Here is a 22,564-nt window from a genome sequence, read left to right as displayed (position 1 = left end):
AGTAGCAGCTGTTAATAATGGGTGGTTTTATGTTGACATAGGCTGCTTGAAATGGCAGTAGTGCAAAAAATCTTTTGTCTATGCACAAACAAAGACAACTAATCAACAACTAATTTGACAAGCAACTCATCATGGGAACATTTTCTAAATTGAAATGTCAAATATCATCGGGTTCCAGTTTCTGAAATAAAGAAATAGAATGAAACTTGGACTTAAGGAACTTAATTTGAAGGAAGGGTGTAGAGATTTTGAATATCTATTAGCTCCTAAATCAGTTGGAGCTATTTAAAAAAAAAAAAAAAAATATTGAAAAGAACAAAACTTAAAGAGATATGCTTTCATTAGGGAGCAATATTATAATATCAAAATTGATTATAATCCAAATAAGACACTGCCATGTAAACTGCATTTAACCTAAATAAATGCATAATCAATTATCAGATTAAGATGTGGAGTATTGTGATTTTAGCGACACTTATGCCTGCATATACATCTTAATCAGACTACAATGTTCTGGTAAGAGGAGTCTCTACAGCAGTGGACGTGCAGTCATGATTCATAATCAGATTATGCTCTGCAACATGTAAATAGGACTATGGATGGAATAGTTCACTAGCAACTCATCATAATCTGAATGTCTTATTTAGATTAGGTGGATTAGTGGTGTCCATAGTCACTGTTGAAATGTAAGGCACCACGTTTGAGCTTCGCCCACCGTTGTGCTTTTCAGCTCTAAGACCCTGCAAACTTGACGAACTTGCGCATGTTATTGTGCATCGCAATATAAAAGGTCTTTTATAGCTTTTAGAGCTGAATTTCCATTATTGTGATAATTGTGTAAAAAGAAACTTGTAAAGTTCATGTGAGCAAATTGAGATTTCCATTATACAACACTTTGTAAAATGTTTTAGCCAGTGCCAGTAATGTTTTTAGAGGTTTCGCGGCGCGCCCTGTACGAAGAAATGGCGTACTATTTCAGATACTTCACACAAATACAAACACATCTTCTAAAATGTTGTGGATGCAAACCAAATGAAGGTAGACTACAGACAAATGACTCTAATTATGTTCGAAAATCTAAAAAATATATATGTACTAAAGGTCCAGTGTTTAAGCAATAGTGACATCTAATGGTAAGACTGCAGATTGCAGCTAACAGAGGACTCCTACAGGGAATTATGGTGGCCTCCACTTCTCGTTTGTGTAGTAAGCTTATACTTGTCCACTGAGGCTATAGTAAAAACCTCACGGCACAAGATGGCTGACTGCGGAAAAGCAAGACCCTTGCCTTAAATATGACTTGTATTTTAAAGCAATTATACACTCAAACTTAAGAGTAGTATATTCACTTTCTGACATTTAGACCATCTTAAGGTTAAACTTGAAAGTTTTTTTAGCATGATGTTACAATAAACGTAAACCTTTTTATGGATTAGCATAAAAATATTCATTGACGTTTCAGTCCACTAGATGGTGCATTGGTGAATAGGCATTAGATTTCGCAATACTGTGATAGCATCATGACTTAAATATCGAGATAATACCGTATCGTGGTGTCTCTGGCGATTAGCACCCCTATGATTATTACAATAATATCGTGACAATTCAAAACTATTTTTTGGTCGTTTTTAACTGTCATCTCATGTCTATGCAGTAACCAAACATAAACGTACGTGTCCCCCTCCTCAGTGATAGTAGTGAGCAGGTTCTCCTCCTGCTCGGACAGTTCACAGCTTGGTGTCTCCTGCTCCTCCTGACCGCTGGAGATGGTGCAGCTGTCCACCAGCTCCGACAGACTCTCCCCGGTGATGGACGAGGAGCCATAGGCTGAGTCCAGCCGCTCCTCCACGGTGGAGAACTTCTCCCTGGGCCCGCTGATGTCGCCACTCTCCCGGGGCTCCTCCGACTTCAGAATGGAGCGGTACGAGTCAATGCCTGAGTCTGTGCGGTTCTCTACCGCATAGTCCTGTAAGTCATCTTTGCTACAGCCGTGGCCCGCCATGGTGGTATTGGTGGTGGTGGTGGTGGTGGCTTCGCTGGGTTTCCCCCTCCTTCACAGAGGACTTGGAACGGCTACAGGCGGTTGTTGTCGCCGCTCGGTGCCCGGTGATGTGACCGGACTCCGGTGTTAGCCCGCTGACAGACACCCGAGGAAACCACCGCTCCTTTGTGAGACCAGAGCGAAGAGCCGCTGCGTTTCATTCCACTCACCGATAATACACTCAGAAACAGACCTCCATGTTTTCCCCTGTTTAAATTACACACTCTTTTAAAAAAAAAAAAGTTGTCCAACGGTCATCACGGAGTTGTTTGAAAAAACCAAAACAAAAAGCAGGCGTAGAAGAAAGGAGAAACGGTAGATATCCGGTAACAGCGTGAGCTCCAGGCGGAGGAGAGCAGAGGAGCAGAGGAGGAGAAGAGCATATGAGCAATGAAAGGCGATAAGAAGGGGAAGAGCTGACATGTGAAAGGCGAAGCTGTTTTTGTCACGCGGGGGAATCCCCAGTGCGCGTGAACGAGCGCGCGCACGTACATATACTCACAGAACACACACACACTCACACACACACACAACCGTTTGTACACCTATTCTTGTCAGGACTCTACGTTGACTTCCCTTCATTTAGACAGTTTGTTTATCCCTAACTGGTTCAAAACGCCCAGTGTGAAACATTTAGGAGGGTTTATTGTCAGAAATTGAATAAAGTATGTTTGTAGAAGTGTAAACAAATGCTTTTCATGGCCTTAAAATAAGTATTGTAATACTTTAGGTAAGGGTCTTGCTTCACAGAGGCAAGACTGTTTCTACAGCACAAACTAGCCAGTGCACTTGTTTTTTAAGTGGAGGCTGATTTTTCAAACATAGATGTCATCTTTTCTGGTATGTAAAGGCCACCAAAGTTCCCTGACACACTTCTGAAAGGGAGGAGTGAGTGGAGGAGTCTTCCATTTATTCCACTGGACCTTTAATACCTAACCCTAACTTAAACCTAACAGTTGAGATATTTCTCCTCACCATAACCCCAGGTCACAGAAATTAGGTTAGTAGTGCCACAAGGTGGCATGGGTTACCAGACCCCCACAGCAATAACCTACAAAAACAGCTCACATAATGAATTTTATTATATTGAACTAGTTTTCTGACAAAAACGACCACCTTTTATTTGCAAAAACTAATCACTTGAGTGCAAGTTCTGTCAAAAAAGTGTTGTTATGTATCCTCAGTCTTGTATAAAGTACCTTAAAGGGATAATTGAGTAAAAGTATAAGTATCTCACCAGAAAATGACTTTGGTAGGAGTTGAAGTCACTATTTATAATATTACTTAAGTAAAAGTCTTAAATGACCAACTCTTCTTCTTCTGATTGTATTTGGTAGTAACAAGTAACAAAGATAGTTAGAGGAAATATAGTGGAGTAAAAGTAAAAGTTGCTAGAAAAACAAATTAAAGTACAGATATGTGAATTTTGTACTTAAGTACAGTAACAAAGTAAATTACAACACTGTGTATCCTTGCACACTTTTAAGTAGTTATTAAGGCAATCATGGTCCTTTTGTAGTGGGTATACAGTGTATACGTCCACCAGATTTGTCACTAGAAGCAACAACAAGCTGCAGACAAACAATGATTCATGTGGGGGGTGTTTTCTTGGCTTTTGTGTGAGAGAATCTGCAAAAACCCTAAACTTAACTCACACGTAATGTATCATGAAAAGCTTTATAAGTGACTCCTTATTATTATCATCATCAGTACGGCTGTGTGTTTTATGTTCTCATGTCATACTAGAGTGTCAATCTGCACTTTAAAAAACAGGATTGCATAAGACCACTATAAATAAACAACTCCAGTGTCTAAGCATTGGAAGATTGAAACAATAACTTGGTTGATCCCAGTCAGGATTTTAAATACATGCTCAAAAAAAATTAAGTAAATCATGTTTGTGAGCAGGTTTAACATCAAAAAGGAGAAACGGGACAAAACCCAGCGATAAACTCTTGATTCTTTTTCTATTTTGGGAGATGCTTGTTGTGGTTTGGCCTTTAGGGGGCTCACTTACACTACAGCTACTGCTCTGGGCTTTTAGAGATCCATCGTAAATACAGCCTATAAAACAATAGTGACTGTCAGAGAGAGAAAGCTTTACTGCTGCCAAGAGCTGCCATCTGTTTTCATGTCATCTACTGTTATGTTTGCTTGTGCCAGCGGTCCAGTCCAATGTCCTTACTGTGGGTTTGTGTGTGTGTGCTGACAGTGTACAATAAATTGTTCTTTTGTAAACAGTGATGTGTGCAAAGAAAGGAATGAAAAGAATGCAAAATTATACATGATATATTACTCAATCTTGTTATTTCTTGCATTTCATATTAAAAGAAAAATGAAAAAGAAATGTCATGTTGCTACAACAATTGCAACAATTTATCAAACTTGTTCCACTAGCAGTCAGTCTACCAAATAAAATAAGAAATCAGCACCACATTTTGCAGCCTTCTGGATTGACTGATGCTTTCCTAAATGTCTCATGTGTAACAGCAAAACTGAACACAAATAACCTCAAAGGTTGAAGAATAAAACACTTAATAAAGTGGTTCAATTCATAAAGCCTATGCCTACCAAGGTCTACATTACCTTAAAAATATGTTTTCTACTACTCACTATTAGGCAGCAATCTTTGGCTGGAAATATAATATGTTTTCACTGCACCCAAAGTCCAAAGAGAAAATGAAAACAGGCACTGCTGGCCTTCTACTGTCATGTTTGGTAAGTTTGATTCATTTATGTTCACATTCACACTTCAAAGTCACAAGATAACACATTTGAACTTAATGATGGAGGCAACAGTGGATTAAAATCTCCAACATGTTGTGATGTGAAATTGCTGAATTACCCTATGGACTTTGGTGTAGACTAGTCGGACTAATAATGGATAATGCGATTCATAGTCCAATTATAACTCCTGCATGTAAATTCTTAGTCAGACTGGCGTCGAAGTTGGCATTCTGTGCATGCACCAAAATCATTTGATCATGTGCAAATACTTAACAAAAAGGTATTTTTAATCTGGATTCATTTGTTTTTATGCTTGTGTAAATTTGTGACTGTTGTGTTTCATACTTGCTGCTGCCTATCTTGGCCAGGACTCCCTTGAAAAAGAGGTTTGTAATCTCAAGGGGATGTTCCAGGTTAAATAAAGGTTAAATAAAACAAATAAAATACCAATTTCTGCCAGTACACCCTACTCACTGTTACACACTGGCCCTTTAATGTTATTTTACGCAAACTGTGGTTTAAGAGACACAGTTTCCCCCTGTTATTCCTACCATCACAACCCAATATATGGATATAATATTATTGATGTGCACAGAGACAAAGTCATGTGCAGTTAATGGGACGTATAGTGGGTGGATTCCTCTGTGCAGCACCGCCTCTGTGTATGTGTGTGATCTATACTGTAGTATTGGGGTGGCTGCTCACACGTGCCGCTTCCTGTCGTCTTTGTCCTTCTCCACAGCTCCACAGCCTTGTCTGCTCTTCCTCACCATCGTCATCTCGCCGTTTCTGCTTTTCCTCGCGGGAGGAGTCTCGATGTTTTCAGCGAGGAACAATGACGGGATTCCCGTCTTCCCACCTGGACGAGGATGTTGTTGCTGCGGCTGCTGCTGCCGATGATGATGGGATCATGGTGCATCTTTTCACCGTTTGCGTCCCTGAACTGGTTTCCTTTGGATGATGCGCAGAGGGGCTCTCGGTTATGTTGCAGCCTAATTTAGACAAACCCCATCCCAACAGGAGATCCATGCCCGGGTGTTTGTGTCTTCATCACCATGTCCCCAGCATCGGCTGCAGCGGACGGTGAAAGCACCACCGCCGCCGCTGCCGCCACCGAGACCACCACCACCACCGTCCCCGAAGAGGAGTCGGACAGTCCCCGTGAGGAGGTGAGGAAACATTGTTTGCAGAATATAGGCCAGTTTTCTCACCTAATGTCGTGTAAATTAATCCTGTAATTATTGTGACACATTTCACTGGGATCACAACAATGATAATGAGATTATTAGGGGTTTAATTGAGGGTCACTGTAAAACGCACCAGTGGGGAATTACAACGTAATTGTATCAGTGGGCTAATAATATGCAGAACTAACACATGAACCTGAACCGTCCAAGCGCGCACCCGAGAGTGTGCGCGTGCACGAATGTCCTCCTCCTCCTGCATGCTTCACAGTCTTCCAACTCCACTCAGATATTCACATGTTTCCAAAATGGGATTAAGGGACGTTTGTGGAGTCTGGGAAAGAATTTAAGTAGGTCCTCAGGAAAAAAAATAAAACACCACCTGGAATTATGGAATTATATGGAACATGTCTGTCACAATAATCATGAGCAAAATAACTGCAATTCACAATATAATTGGGATTACTGCACAAATATGCTTTAAAATGTTTTTTGTTTAGAGTCTTGAACATAAACATACATTTCCTCTAACTATCTTTGTTACTCTTTACTACCAAATAAAATCAGAAGAAGAGTTGGCAACATGGGGTTAAGTGTCTTGCTCAAGGAAACATATAGACTAGCAGAGGCAGGAATTGAACCCACTACCTTCCACTTGAAAGTCAACACACCCTACTACTGAGCTACCATGGCTCAATCCTAACCGAACTCCTCCAACTCATTTTTTTAATACTTTCAAAAACTTAAGTATATTTCATATCATAAAATGACTTTTGATACTTAGGTTTGGTAAATATCATATACTTTAAGACTGAACTTAAGTAATATTATAAAAAAGTGACTTCAACTTCTACCAAAGTCATTGGTCTCTGGTAAGATACGTTTACTCACGTACTCCTTTTAGGTTCTTTATACAAGACTGCATGATGCACGGAAACTCACCAGACTTGGTGTGCACATCAGGACGTGTGAAAATCACAATCTGAGATTTAGGGCTATGCGGTGAATTTTGCAGGAATTATAGTGAAAAAACACATTTTGAGTTCCCACTAGCCACACAGCAGGGCTTCTTCTGTCCAGACAGACACCACCCTCAACTTTCTCTGATCTGTATGTGGGTTACCCCGGCAACCATGGTAGTGACCAAAAGTATGTCTGCGAGAAAATGTTTTTTAAAAGTCACAAAATTATATATAAAAAATGTTATAGAAACAATTAACTTGCATTAGCAAAAACTGTAACTAAGGAAACACATTTTTTACATGCCAAAGTGAAAGATGCAGGCTTGTGGCACTGAAAACAAATAAATCACTAGGACTGTACGTTGTATTTCATGCCACTCACATGATATATTAATATTAATGACTTTTCCCATTTACGACTATCTCGATAATGGAAATGCACCCCAATCAACTTATTGCAAGTGCTTTTTATTGCCGTAATGTCGTATATTGCTCTGTCCTAAGACTGCCACCGAGACGGCTACAGAATAAAAGCTTTTTTATTTCCGTAGGAGAAAACTAAAATTAATGAGGGTTTGTTACAGAAAGAGCTTTTTACACTGAGTGAGAGCAGATAAGCAAAGTAAAATATAAAACTGGCCCATTTTCTGTTGCTTTTAAAGACAGACAAGGAAATACTTATTTCATTTATTACATTTTTTTTTCCTGCCACTTCCCTTAAAACATACATGTCTGTTACATATCCATGACACGAGGGAGTTTTTATATGCAACACAGACAGTCTTATAAAGTGAAGAGAAACTCAGTTAAAAGCACCACAGTGGTGCCGGGAATTGTGAATCTCATTGGCTCTCACAGATTCTTACTGGAGTGTTATATTTCATTTAATTTTTCCCTGAAAGAACACCTTATACTTATTTCTAATGACAATTTCATGCTCAGGTGCCCATTTACTATGTGTGTTCTCTTAATTTTCTGTTAAAAAAGAAAAAAATCAGCATGTTTTGAATACAAAAATACACTGTGTTCCAGTTTATGTTCAGATTTTAGATTGTTATTAAGATATTGATATTTTTATGCTATATTCCTGGCTTTCGCTCTCTCTCTCTCTCTCTCTTTGTGACCCCATGTGACGTATTGGGTGTAAAAAGAGGTCATTGTTCCTATTTATATGAAGCCAAGGTAGGGGATTTTCTGTCTAATGTTTATCAAATGTGTCAATGACACTGGTTTCATGTGGTGAGTCACCTTTGTGCTGTCCACAGCCCTAAGAAACAATTCTGTTCTGAATTCAAGCAGTTCCTTTAATTGAAATGTCATATGTTGCTCTCTTAATAGCCCACTTGGTAAGAATTAGTGACATCTAATGGAGAGACGGCAGATTGTAACAAAAGAACATACTTCTGGGTAATATATATTGGCGCTTTTCCACTACATACTGTAGTCCTGCCTCGCGTCGGCATGGCACGGCTCAACTCTACAAGGTTTAGTTCCTTGTTCCATTACTATAGTACGTCCTCAACGTGGGCGGAGTCATCACTACATGGCTGCATGAAGTTAGTTTTATATGCGACACACAAACAAGTGACTAGTGACTTAATCATTAGAATCAGTTAATTAAAAAGAGCACAGACTCCGTCTGACACGGTCACTGAACTAAAATACAGCAGATCGCAGACTTTCAGCAGTGCTGTTGCTAAATACACCACATTTTAGACATTTCCATGCTATATGTTGGAAAGTAAAACCCATGTTTTTAGGATTTTTAAGTCTTTTTAACTACAGTTCGGCATTGTTCGCTATGATTCTTGTGTCAGATGTCACGCTCATGACTCTTCCTGTGGCGACGCTCTGACCAGTCAGTGGCTGATACACATAATATCGACTCAGCTTGCTTGGAACCTCGCCAGAGCAGGTCTTAAAAAAAGTACCAGCTACCAGGTACTATCACTAATGGAAAAGAAAAAAAAAAAAAAAACGTGCTGAGGCGAGTTGTGCCCTACCATACCGGTACCATGTAGTGAAAAAGCGGCATGTTACATTTCTGTCAACAAACCCTCCTCAGTGTTACTCACTGGAACTAACATCTCAACAATGCCTTCTGCTTCATGACTCGTCATCATAATTCCTGCCTTTTTAAACAGGCTGCTAAACACGTACAGTGCTCATGAATAAACGCTCTCGCCTGCAGGAGGGTTCATTTCAACTGGGAATTAAAGTGTTAATCCCTGCTGCTCTGTGGGGTGTAGCCTTAGGTTGGCAGGGGAGATGGGGACCATGTGACCAAGGTGGTGAAGATAATTATGGTGAAATAGCATCTATTATTTATGCTTGTCTGTCACTCTAAAAGCACAGAGCCGATGCTAAATTCAATCCATCGATGCACTGATGCTGGTTGTTGTGATTATTCATATGTCAGAAATTGACCTGTGTAATAGAAGGAAAAGATAATCTTTGTGGGTTTTTTTTTTTAAATCGAATCATTGCTGCTACAGTACAACACTAAGTGTTTAAAGCCGATGCAGCGACAGACTCTGCTTTGGCGTGATGTCTGTGATGCAGAGGTTTGGAATGGATTTTGTTACAGTTCATCTTTCTCTGGGCATTTGAATGTCTGCCAGGTTTCGTGTTGCAGTTTTCCCAAAAGGTGTGACTCGCTCTTGATGTATGCACTGGGGCTTGCTGTGCCTCGAGGTGATTAAGATGGCACTGGCTTTATTTATGCTGCCAGAGTGATCCCACTGCTGTTTTCTAGCTGGCTTGACAGAATCTGTATGTGTGCACACATATTCTGTGTGCACACATTCTTAGTTTTGCCATTTCTTATGAGGTAAAAAATTAGGACCGTAGGACCTTTTTTTCTGGCATAAACACTGACCTCGTCATGACCAGGAGTCATGGTCCTGGTCCTAATGAGCCAGAACCTAATTTCTGAGGAAATGGGAAATGGTTAAGATTTGAATTGTGGTTAGACGTAGGGCTGAACGATTCTATATAAATACATAATTGCGATTATTTTGACTGAAATTGTGATCTCATGATATGGGGAGGAAATTGTAATTTTTACCTAATCATTTTCATTGGAAAAACATTTAAAATGATTACAGTTAGTTAGACATTAACTGGTTATGGTTAGGGCTTAAAACCTTTGTCAGTACAGTGTCCAAAGAAGAATAGCTGTTTCTGATCTCTTGTTCCTTTCCTGTTCTCAGATATCATATTTATATAAAGCCATGTGCCAAAGCCACTCACACACCCACACACTAGTGACACATAAGGTATACTTAATATTTTTTCCTGAATTTTCTTTTATAAGTGGGCGATTCTTTCAATTATTACAGGCCATGTCAGACCAGGACACGAGCCGTCGGTTCACAGCTAATGCATAAACTATGTAAAAGCACTTACAACACAGGAAAATACCCTTAAATATTTAAGGGAGAATTTTTTTTAACTGTTTCTGAGTTTATATTTTTCTAAGGTCAACCGAAGGTTCACCAACTAAAATAACGATTATTACATTAAAAATGTGTAATTTAAGGGTTAGTATATAACATTTAGAAGGGTTTATCCTTATAAATTGAACATATGAACCATAAGTATGTTTGTTTTAGTGTATATTTGCATTAAAATATATATTGTTTGGTTTTAATAGCTCTAGAAAAAGCTCTGCCCTGTTTCTACAGCAGCCTGAAAGGACAAACCAGTCAGAGCATGTTTTAAAATGGAGGCTTAAAGTGCAAACAAAGAAGATTGACATCCTTTCTGGCATGCAAAGGCCACCATAGTTCTCTGATGCACTTTGGAAACATAACTAATTGATAGATGTCACTAACTCTTTCAATCCGACCTACTAGTTTCCTCAATGCTTTGATGTTACCATGTATTGTATATTACAGTATTGTTTTTGTGACTTTCTGCTTATTTCTTCTGCTCACCTTGTAGCAGCGACCACAGAAACAGTCCCTGTCTAAGTCCTTGTGTCAGGAAAGCCACTGGAAATGCCTGGTTCTGTCCCTCCTGATGTACGGCTGCATCGGGGTGATGGCCTGGTGCCAGGTGACCAAAGTCACGCGCCTCTCTTTCGACAGCGCTTATAAGGGAAAGTCTATGATGTACCATGACAGTCCCTGCTCCAACGGCTACATCTACATCCCTCTGGCCTTCCTGGTCATGCTCTATGTGGTCCACCTGGTGGAGTGCTGGCACTGCTACACCAAGAACGTGCTGCAGTACAAGGTGGATGTGGAGACTGTGGTCGAGCGCGTCCAACGAATGCAGCAGGCCACGCCCTGCATCTGGTGGAAGGCCATCAGCTATCATTATGTCAGGAGAACACGGCAAGTGACGCGATACCGTAACGGAGATGCCTACACCACCACGCAGGTCTACCATGAGCGAGTCAACACTCACGTGGCAGAGGCGGAGTTTGATTATGGGAACTGTGGGGTTAAGGACATCTCAAAGCAACTGCTGGGTCTGGAGAGTTTCCCGATCACCAGGCTAAGGTTCACAAAGTGCTTTAGCTTTGCCAGCGTTGAGTCAGAGAATACCTATTTGACCCAGCGGGCCAGATTCTTCACAGAGAATGAGGGCCTGGATGACTACATGGAGGCTCGTGAGGGCATGCATCTGAAGAATGTAGACTTTAAAGAGTATATGATTGCCTTTTCTGACCCCAATCAGCTTCCCTGGTACACATCTAACTCCACTTTTTGGGTGGCAGCTGCTTTCACCCTCTCTTGGCCTCTGCGGGTGCTGATGGAGTATCGTACCGCCTGTGTTCACTACCATGTAGAGAAGCTGTTTGGCTTTGACTTTGTGCCAGTAACACCATCTGAGGAGCGGCCGCATTGCCGTCACATCCCAAGAGTCAACACAATCGACAGCACAGAACTCGAGTGGCACATCCGCTCCAATCAGCAGCTGGTGCCCAGCTACTCAGAGGCAGTTCTCATGGACCTGGCTCAGCTCTCTGGGAGCTGCAACAGCTACTCCGTAGGTGGAGGCTACAGGCAGAACTGTGAACGCTGTCACCGTGCCATCAGCAGCTCCTCCATCTTCTCTCGCAGCGCCCTCAGTATCTGCAACACCACGAGCCCTCGCATCCCCTTCAGTGCCAGCCGCTTCTCACTGGGCCGCTTGTATGGCTCCAGGCGCAGCTTCCCGTGGAGGAGTAGCGGGAGTCTGAATGAACGGTCCTGCCCCACAGAGAGCACTCACTGTCTGTCAGATCAGCAGACCACTGAGGAGAACCCTCCAAATTATCAGGACGCTTCGTACTTTCCTGTGCTCATTGTGCATCGCAACGAAGGCTGCCTCAACCATGACCACCACTCCCTGCACAGAAACGGCTCCTGTGTAGAGACTTCACTATGACCCATGTCTGCCACACAGAGAAAGACCCCATTCAGATCTGGTATTAACATTTGTCCCGAGTCATACGATCACTTAGTGCAGACTGTGCTAGGTACAGGTCTAAATCTTCCCAATCCGTACTGAGTGTGTCCTCGGATTGGATCCCAGAAAACACAGTCGGAAGAGGATGCATGTGTCCACTAGGAAAGGGGGATATGGGCTGCCTCCTCACATTTCTTCTGGCTTTCGTCGCAGGGTCCAGTTTAGGGTCATGTTTCAGGTGGTGAAACTAATTTGTTGTACTACGATGCTTAATAGTTGTTGTTTTATTTATTGCAAATCTTGCAAATTGCAAGTTTGCTCCACGTCAGACTTTCTGAAGCCAAACCATTTCCACACAATTAAAGTGGAGCCTCGAAACAAGCTACTCTGAATCATCTCCGCCTTCCACCACGTTTGTTGTTGTTCTACACTTGAACAAACCGCCGGCTCGGCTGCGAGTGCGTCGCATACGTAAATACGACTCAACACAAGGCATTTATCGCAATTATTTTTACCCCGATATATTGTGAACGATAAGATATTGCCCATCCCTACTGGCCACACACATTCTTTTTTTGTAAAGCTAAAACATACAACAGCAAAAGCTGAGCTTTTTTTTTTTACTTTTCTCTCTGTGTGTCGAGCAGAAACACTAAAACACGTCAGCCTCATTAAAATCATAGTGTCACTGTTCATTTGAATAAAGGGCGGGGGCGCCAGATCTGATCATATGTGGCCACAGGAGACCAGCCAGGACGCATTTTAATGCCAGGTGTGAACAGTTCTACGTAAGATTATTTGCGTGCAGTCTGTTAACAGGCTTGAACGGGGTCTAAGAAACCTGAGTTAAGATAATAAAGACTTCTGCTTCTACCTTCTACATCAAGTTGTCATCTACAAGCTATGAAAAAAGGATTTGGTCAAGTTCCTGGATGGACTTGATGAGACTGTTGTCCAAAAATAAAATGTGGCTTTAAAAGGACCACAATGCCAAAGTGTCACAACCTCGATCAACCTTACGGTGTCCGTAACCAACGAGGACCAAGTCAAGTCACATCCTACTGTAAATGCCACATTTGTAGATCTTAGTCACAGACAATGTGCAAAGGACATGAGTAACAGTTTCTCGCATTTGGAGCCTAAAATAGATTTTGACTCAATTGGCAAGACATGACGGGGGATATGAAACTCAGTGAGCGAGAGATGAATTATTGATAAAAGAATTGACACATAATGTGTGAATGGGGTGAAACACGAGGGGAAAACATATCACCATCGCACCTCGCTCTAAGTTTAATTAAAAAGGTGTTGTAGTTCTGCTAAAAAAATCTCACAGCATTTATAAAATGAACTGAAATTGTGCCCAAGTATAAAATACAAACATCTACAATTTCCTAATTCAACGTCAGTGCTCATGGAAACTCACTGGGGAGGAAAAAAGGGGTTAAAGTTTCCACAGTACAAAAATAAATGTCTGGTACAGATGCTGAAATATCCCGATCCACCGAGCTCAAATCAGCTCGGTGGCGATGACATTATACTTCTCCGCTTGCTAAATATAGAAACACAGTCGATGAATAATTTAGCACAGGAAAAGCTAAAGGACACGACAACTCCAAACTGACACTGTTTGTCAATCACTTTATACTGTACATTTTGTAAAATCGCCAACTGACCACATAATATTGATGCCTCCGTGTCACCTCAGCTATTTCTCACTCTCAAACATCCATTTTAATTTCATATTTGGCAATATTTTTTATTCAGCCTACCTCTTTATTTAAGTGCCTAGCGAGCAACTGTTAACCGACAAGCATTTGCTACCATAACTTAGTGATCTCATCTCAACATTTGTCCCTTTAAAGAAGTGAGTCCTACACGAGAAGAAACATGTATCACATGGTCTACTTCTTGATGTTAGATATAAAAGGTCAGACCGTCCCGTTTTGCAGATTAATTACTTCATAATGTAAAACAGGCTCTGTGTTGCTGCTGCTGATGATGATGCATATCAGTGAGACAACCAGAGAGCTGGCCATCAAAGACGCTACAAATAGGCGCAGAGGCCTGGATTCACTACTGATAGTGTCACATTTAATATGACAGGCTTACTTTAAAAAAAAAAAAGAAAAGAAAATTCAACTGAGTACATACACTCAGTCCTGGTGAATTTAGTTTGAAACATCGGCTAAAAGCCCATCAGCTGCACATGACTCCCTTTGTATTTCTCAGTATCGCAGTGTTAAGACTACGTTCCTGCGCTGCACTGAGGAAGTGATTCATCAAAACAGACAGCAGAGGCAATAGCAACATTGAGCAAGTAAAGTGCAACAGCTGAAAAAGTTGGACATATGACTGAAAACACTAATACAGTTCTAGCACTACTTGGATCTACGCGGATTGATATCGGGCACGTCGTTTTCCATTACACCTCCTCAACGTGGGCGGGGTCGTCATAGCACGGTTGCATGGAACTGCCTAGCAGTTGTTTTCGTTGTATTGAATCATTAGAATCAGTTAATTCAAAAGATAAATTCAGTACTTCCCACATGACCAGAGCACACAACATACGGCCGAGCAGGTTGTGATTCGGCTCACGATCGCCAGGCCTTCGGCAGTGCTGTCGCTAAAATACACTAGACTTGGTAGGAATGTGTCCCTAATGGTAAAGATGGATACTACAGGACCCTGACGTGTGAGTATACCAGGGTCTGCGATATGTGGAAGTATACCACGGGCTTTATGGAAAAGCCAAAAAAAAACCTGAGCCGTGCTAGAACTATATGATAGAAAAGCGCCATAAGAAAGAGGTGAATTCTACTGTTCAAAAATCTGAAAAAAAACCTTGTCTTGCCCCTGTGCTGCCTCTTTATACACACAAATGCTCCCTCAGTCAGGTCTAATAGTATCACTTGACAGAGGCTGTTTTGCGATAAATTACGCAGCAAACTCTAAGTAATAGTATATTGTTTCTGTTCACAATAACCAAACAAAAGCAGAATAATAACATCAACAACACAAATCATCAAAGTTTACACGCTGCAGCTTTAAGAGCCAAGCCTTGAAACAAAAATAAAATAATAAATCTGGTATGCTATGACTATGGAGAGAGGGTTAAACTCCAAAAAAACAACAATTCAGTAAATTAAAATACATTGGCTGAATCATCATCTTCTGTCACCAGGATCATTGAACAGTGAGGATGTGCACCGCGAGCACTTCCTCACTTCCCATTTCAACCTCTCCATGATACCAGGCTTGTACTGTACATTGTGGCCAATTAGCCATATTCATTACATTCCATGTGTGGTGTTAGGTTTCGGGGACTATCTCTATAGCAATACTACAGAATTCACTGGAAGCAGTCAAAAACAATGAGATGATTAAAAATAAATAAATAAATAATTAAAAGGATTCTATAAAAACCTGCCATTTTCATTCAACCAGTGACAGTTTGGATTAAGCTGTTTGAACCTGTTTTCATCTATGCACGCTCCTACTGTACGACTCAGGATCATATTCAGGACAAGGACTCTGCTTGTAACAAATATCCCAAAATTGGGTCATATCGCTTTCATTTTCTCAGTTATGCAGACACTTCATTTTGCTTTTCAAAAGCTTTTGCTAAAATTCTTAATAACAGCAAACACAGGATGCGATAACTTAACTAATAATCATAAAGAATATCTTGCATGTACTTATTATAGACACTGGTTTCATCAACTCTGTAAACACGAGTCATGAGCTGTAAAATAATGTACAAACCCAGTTTTAGGGGCCTTTTTTAATCATTTAATTATAGACTATTGCCATTTCTTATATTTTGTAAAAAAATTGGATTTTATTATGGAAAATAAAGTTAGTCCATATGAGCACTTAAACCAATTACATATTAGGTAAAGCAAATACAGATTTATGTATGAGTGAAATTCAATTAAAGGCATTTTATAGTAGTCGGTTGAAGCAAATAAATGCATAAAGAGTAAACACGGCCAAAGTTGAACATACAACTTAAATCTAGTCTAACTCTTACAAAGAAAACAAATTAAAACAATAAGTTTTATTTTTACTATGAGGTGATAAACAGAAAACTAGTAGGAAAATATGTATAATCACACAAACATGCACTGGACAGAGAATCAAGTCGATCTTGTCCTGTAACACCGACATTATCACCATGAAGAAGAGCATGCAGACAACACATATGAGGAAAAAAAAACGTACTGAATGATTTCTTTTTTACTGCAAGAGACGGAGACACATCACATTATTCTTATTCACAATTAGCCAACAAGCCTCTCTGATGGCTTCACTGTGATATATTAATATTCATCAATATTAGAACTAAAATATGTTTACCGGTGCAATGTTAATGCAACAATACTGACAAAATATCATTTAAAAAAAAATAAGAGAAAAAAAAGGTTCTACATTTTCTCCATAGGTGACTGTTAGCGTCAAGACTTTTGTCAAGCCAAGCACTTAAACCCTTTATCGTGTCCATGTATCCCTTCACTCAACAACGCTGTAGGGCTTTGTCCTTTTATAATTAAATGTTGTTGTTGTTGTTTTTTTAAACACTGTAGGGCAGAAAGGCTCTGTACTGTAAATAAAATAATAGATGACAATGACTGTCGGTGTTCAATTTTAGACGAATGTGTCGCATACACTGAAGTCACAAAATGGCAACGCAATCCCTTTTTAAAAAAAAAAAAAATGCCACTGGCAGCACAGTGGCATTTATCCTTTCAATGCATTTTACATTTTTGTGACACACTTATTTAATAAATGAATGTTTTGACTGATTTATAACGTGGTTGACACCCATATCTGCAGCTTCTTAAAGGAAGGTTGAATGATCGTACACAATAACAGACAATAACTACTGATTTAAAAGACTATCAGTAATTTTAGTTTGATGCGTGTTGATCATGAAAAGCTTAGTCTCTTCTTATAACTTGTGATTTTTCCAGAATTAACTGGGGGAAAAATGACATTAAGTTGTTACTCTATTAATAACCAGTTGAATACTGTAGGTAAAATAAAACAATGCAAGTCAATGTCTGTGAAGGTTCTCAGTCATCCTCAGTAGTTAGCCTGGACTGTTACTGGACGTGCTTAAAGACGTTTCACCTCTAATCCAAGAGGCTTCTTCAGGTCTCCAGAACTGGAGTTACTGCAAGTCTTCACCTCAACTCAAGCAAGTCCAGTTACCTACAGCTAAATACTGGAAAAGCAAGTCTATGTGTTCCAACACCACAATGTTGCCTTGATGTTACATATGGACTGAATACCAAATCTGTGTAAATGGAAACAAAACTCCTCAATAAACTCAAATGCTTACTAACATATGTCTCAGTGTCGAGTTTGCATGTTTCTCCACGGGATCTCCCGTTTTCCAAAAACATGCAGAAGTTAACTGGACACACTAATATGCCCGTAGATGTGAGTGTGTAAGTGAATGGTTGTCTTTCTCTATATGTTGGCCCTGCAATGGACTGGCGACCTGTCCAGGGCGTACCCCGCTTTTCACTCTATATCAGCTGGGATTGGCACCGCGACCCTCATGTGGAGGATAACGCAGTAGAAGATGAATGAATGAATAAGCTGCAGAGCCCATGTTCATATAGTTAAGACAAAAATGGAGGTCTATATGGCAAAAGTTGTCTCTGCATATGTGCACGTAAAGTTGTAAAGAAATATTCATAAAAACTGGACGTTGTCTTCCGTTTTCCTCACTGAAGCCAACCCGGAAGTAACAACATACCGACTAGCCACCAGGGGGAAACTCCATTCAGATTTTTTTGAATGGAATCTATGGGGAAATTAGCCTACTTTTCAGTACCATGTCCCACGATTTACAAGTTTCTGGTGTAAACTCTCTAGTTTCAGGTATTCTTTAATAAAACATGATGTAAATTTTGTGAATTTTAGTCCCATTTAGAGAAAAAGAGACGACATGAGTGGACACTAGTGTGACTGACAGCTGGTATCGTACAACAGGAGCCTGGTTGCACTTGATGGCTCAGAATTTCTGGTTGAGAAACCTCAACACCAGTTAAATAGGAATTCTGGAGGCTTCAGAACAGGAGTTCCAATTTAAATGGATATGTCAAATTCATTGTTTGACTACTTAGATCATTAGAAATGGTCCATTGTGTTTTAGACTAAATCTGGTTAAATCTCCCTAAAAAATTTAACAACTACTAAAGACTGATTTGCAAAGAGGGCGTGTTGATGTCTACTTGTCTGTCTTTTCCCGAGCTCTTCTCTCTTGTTCTAAACTCTCATTCGTCCAAACCACCTGGTTGATGAAAGCAACAATCTGCTCGTCGATTTCAGTCAGGCGGAGATCGCACTCTGTCACACTGGTGTTGAGAGACATCGCCCCCTGCAGAGCTTTACCTCCAGCCTGCACACACACACAAACAGAAAACAATCACTCACAATCTGTCACGGATGCATTTCAACATATCCATGACAATGTAAGTCACACATTTCTGCGGAAACAACCTTAACAATCTTGAAATTATTATTGTTGCTGTCTCTAGTCTACAGTATTTTTAGTGTCTAAAACAGTAGTTTCCGTTTCCGTGAGGAAAAGCTTAAGGTCAAAGATATTGATGGTTCTGCACAGTGCATTTCTGCTCTGCAGGTGATTTTTGATCCTCCACTGAGTTTTCCCGTCAAAGACACAATATACTGTGGAATCTCGAAAAGGAGAGAAAGAGAGAGTGTGTGACATGAGGAAAATTCACAGGGGAAATGAATACTTGCTCAGATTTCCATTATTCCATGTTTTCCAAACATGAATAATTTAAAAATTGTTGTACTTTAAAGCCTTCGTTCTGTTTACTTCACTGTTTTGAGTTTGTACCAGTAACATATTTCAGAAAAAGTGCAGAAAAACAAGTGTTTCAAAGTGCTGGGTTTGCTAAAATATTTAACACAATGTTAAAAAAGACAACTTGTAATGTGGCTTTTCCCCTCATCTGTCCTATCTTGGAAAGTCAGACTATTTCATTGAACACAATGGGCATTATTTTGTTATTTTCTGTCACTATGGATTTCAACTAATGTTAAGTTTACATATTAAAAAACCTTATTTTGCAAAACCAAAACAATATCAAAGATTAACAATAACAACATACAAAACCAAGAAGGAAACCCAGCTATTTCAGCCACATACAGTCTTTTTCTTTTTAGAATTTCACTGATTTTACTAGAAGACAAGCCTCTTAAAAGAACATATAACTAAATTAATTTTCTCTGGCAACAAATCTCATATCTCTTGCTTGAAATGTTTGGCCTGGCAGCAATTATGGAAGAACAGCAATACTGTTGTTTATAGTCCAGCAGCTTATTTTCTGTTGTGTTATTGGAAAGAAGAGAGAAATTCACTATGGAATTCAGTGTCTTTGTAGCATCCAGTCGAAGAAAAGAAAAGCCTCGACTGGTGGTCTAATAGTTTTTGTTTAATTTGATGTTGTTCCATATAGCAAGAGATTTTAACGTTTAATCTGTAGACAGGATATTCACTACTGATATCTGCAACGTCATTCTTAATAGTCAAAACTAACTGCAAGTCAGTTTTTACTAGTCAGAAATGATGTTACTTATGCCATTCATTTTACATACTTCATGTGTATGGGGTTTGTCTTTATAGATATATGCAGTTACATTACAGATATCACAAGATATCTTTAATTATCCTCAATTGAAGATATGTACATTATCCTTTTTACCCATCTTGAATTAAGTTTCAGATGAGTCAGAATGACGTTGTAGACTTGAATTGTGACTAGTCACAAGACACATGGATGGCAAAAGTGACGTAATTATGATTAGGAAAAAAATAATAATTACAGATAATCAGGAACTATAGTTTTGACTAGTAGAGAATGACGTGACAGATATCTACAACTACAATGGAATTACGACTAGTCAAAATGACGTCACGTATACCAGTAACGGCCAGAGTTCAAAGTTTGCGAATAAATGTTTAAAAAAAAGGCTTTACCAGAGTTCACAGACCAACAGAACAGAAAACAAAACAATAATTAGACTGTTTAAAAACATGGCAAAGTAAAGGTAAAAAGGACGACAGGTGAAACTTAACTAAGCTAGCAGGTACAATTAACAGTTTACACCACTAGTTTTACATTTAAAACAACACAATTACTCATTATACCTTGTTGCCACTTAAGACTCGAGCAACAAATACCGTTACACGTGTGTTTATCTTCTTAAGCCTTTGCTCATCTCCTTGTTCTTGACGTTTTATCGTTTCTTTTTTTCAGCGTAAATTACATGCGCATACTATTCTTTCAAAATAAACTTCCGGTTCTACAGGAAATTACAAAAGGTCACATAACAATGCAACACAATAGATCATTTTACATAATAATCAGACTGACAGGTTATTTACAGTCTTACTTACCTCACCCAGGTTGTTGCAGGAGAGATTGATGCTCTTCAGTATGTTCTTCTGAGCCAGTGCTTCAGACAGAGCGACGGCTGTGGGCGCAGTCACCTCATTTCCTCCGAGGTGCAGGTGACAGAGGGTGTTGTTTTTCAGCAGAGCCTCACCTATGGCCTGACCTCCCTCATCTCTCACACGGTTGAGACGCAGGTTGAGGGACAAAAGGGTCGAGTTCTTGGACAGAGCATGAGCTATAGCTTTGGCACCGTGGTCTCTAATTACGTTGTCACACAAGTTCAGGACCTCCAGATTACCTCTGCTGAGCAGTTTGCCGATACCTCTGGCTCCTCTGTCCCCAATCAGGTTGTGAGAAAAGTCCAGCACCTTCAGGGACGGATGGTCCAGCAGGTGTTTCACCAAAAGGCGGCACTTGTTGTCCTCGATGTGGCTTTGGTGGAGCCTCAGAAGCTGTGGAAGACAGAAGAGTGTTAAGATTCTATGGTGAGAAGCACAGAGAGCACAGGAAGACTGTACCTAATAAAATGGTCACTGAGTGTAACTGGTGTTTTTATTCTATGAATTTCCCATATGCATAAATTCCACTAATCTGTTTCTAGCCTCTATAATTAAATACTGTGTTACACCATTTTAAATTAAACATATTTGGGTTTTGGTGAATTTTCTATTAAAAATAGTGGTACTTTTCAGCCCAAATATCAATGCCAATAATCTTGTGTAGCTTCCTTATAATGTACACAAACCAGTATCACATAAAGGCCATGTTTTCATGCTGTAATAAATCTAGGTTGCAGTCAGATGCTCTGCTGTGGGGCTTTAATGTGAATGAGCTTGTATTTAAGGTTGTACAAGAACAGTTTGTTTTCTAGTTGGGGACATTTCTGAAAATAATATTATGTGATTATCTGAAATGCTGGAATTGCAACAAAAACAAAGAAGCTCCAGACACTGTCTTGCATACAATATTCACCTTCAAGGTTTTGCAGGACATAAGGGCCTTGGCGAGGGACTCACAGTCTCTGTCAGTCATCTCAAACATCTTCCATTCAAAGTTCATACCACACTGTTTGACCCTGTACACCAAATGTAGCTCTTCCAGGCTGGTCAGCTTGTCCAGCAGGATGCCAAAGTCAAAGTGGTCCACCGAAGGTCCTTCATACTCATGTTCACTCGCCAACTCCTCCTCTTCCTCCCTCTGGGGCTCCTTGACAGGCGTCAGCAGCTGGCAGATGTCCAGCCTCTTGACATAGTTCCTACAGTGTGGGACCATGTCTAGAATGGTCTTGGTCTCCGTTACATCTGGAATAAAAAGCTCAATCATGTTCTCCATGCATCGCTCGAAGAACATTCGTTTCCAGCTGTGGCCATAGAGTGAGACATCACAAAGATCCCAGCGCCGCTCACAGCACCGCTTCCAGTAAACGCCGTCGCTGATCAAGTTGGCCGTGACGTGCAGAGGCAGAGAGGGAGAGAGCCTCTCCTGGATGAAGTGTCTCTGACTGGGCGTGAGTGGTTCAAATATGGGGTTTTCTGGAACAGGTGAAAGATTTGCAATGATTTTCCAGCTACATAGTAAATGACTGCGTATATAAACGCACACCTGAAAACAAAAGCTTACCCTCAAAGTTGCTCGCGATACTTTGCAGGCAGAGGTTCGACAGACGAGGCACGAGAGCCAGAGTCCAGTGAGGATCTTCAGCAATGATTGTCCTTGTCTTCCTCGTCCCATCTGGGGCCTTGAGGTTGGACCCTGGAGGATAACAGGACTTGGGCATTGTTGCAGTGGTTGGTCAAATTACTTCGACAGTTC

The 22,564-nt window shown here is 40.2% G+C and overlaps 2 protein-coding genes across 3 annotated transcripts in view; one reads left to right on the top strand and one right to left on the bottom strand.

The window, feature by feature from the left end:
- The window catches only part of LOC131443481 (dynein regulatory complex subunit 5-like), a 31,686-nt gene extending 9,122 nt beyond the window's left edge, over window positions 1-22,564 (bottom strand). The window contains exons 1-4 of one of the 2 annotated variants that reach the window (XM_058613152.1): window positions 22,373-22,564; window positions 21,725-22,284; window positions 20,755-21,204; window positions 18,560-18,726 (exon numbers count right to left, since the gene is read on the bottom strand). In XM_058613152.1, the coding sequence (XP_058469135.1) occupies window positions 18,560-18,726; window positions 20,755-21,204; window positions 21,725-22,284; window positions 22,373-22,529 (1,334 nt within the window). In that variant the 5' untranslated portion in view covers window positions 22,530-22,564. Of the gene's footprint in view, window positions 1-18,559; window positions 18,727-20,754; window positions 21,205-21,724 lie in introns of both variants that reach the window. The other variant, XM_058613151.1, reaches the window with a different exon arrangement.
- Window positions 5,601-14,369, top strand: tmem151ba (transmembrane protein 151Ba). The gene is made up of 2 exons (XM_058613153.1): window positions 5,601-5,937; window positions 10,860-14,369. The coding sequence occupies exons 1-2, from the start codon at window positions 5,824-5,826 to the stop codon at window positions 12,291-12,293; spliced, it is 1,548 nt and encodes a 515-aa protein (XP_058469136.1). The 5' UTR covers window positions 5,601-5,823; the 3' UTR covers window positions 12,294-14,369.

This window comes from Solea solea, chromosome 17 (genome assembly GCF_958295425.1).
Source record: "Solea solea chromosome 17, fSolSol10.1, whole genome shotgun sequence".
In the NCBI taxonomy this organism is placed as follows: domain Eukaryota; kingdom Metazoa; phylum Chordata; class Actinopteri; order Pleuronectiformes; family Soleidae; genus Solea; species Solea solea.
Note: the sequence above shows the minus strand (reverse complement) of the source record. Positions and strands in the feature narration are given on the sequence as shown.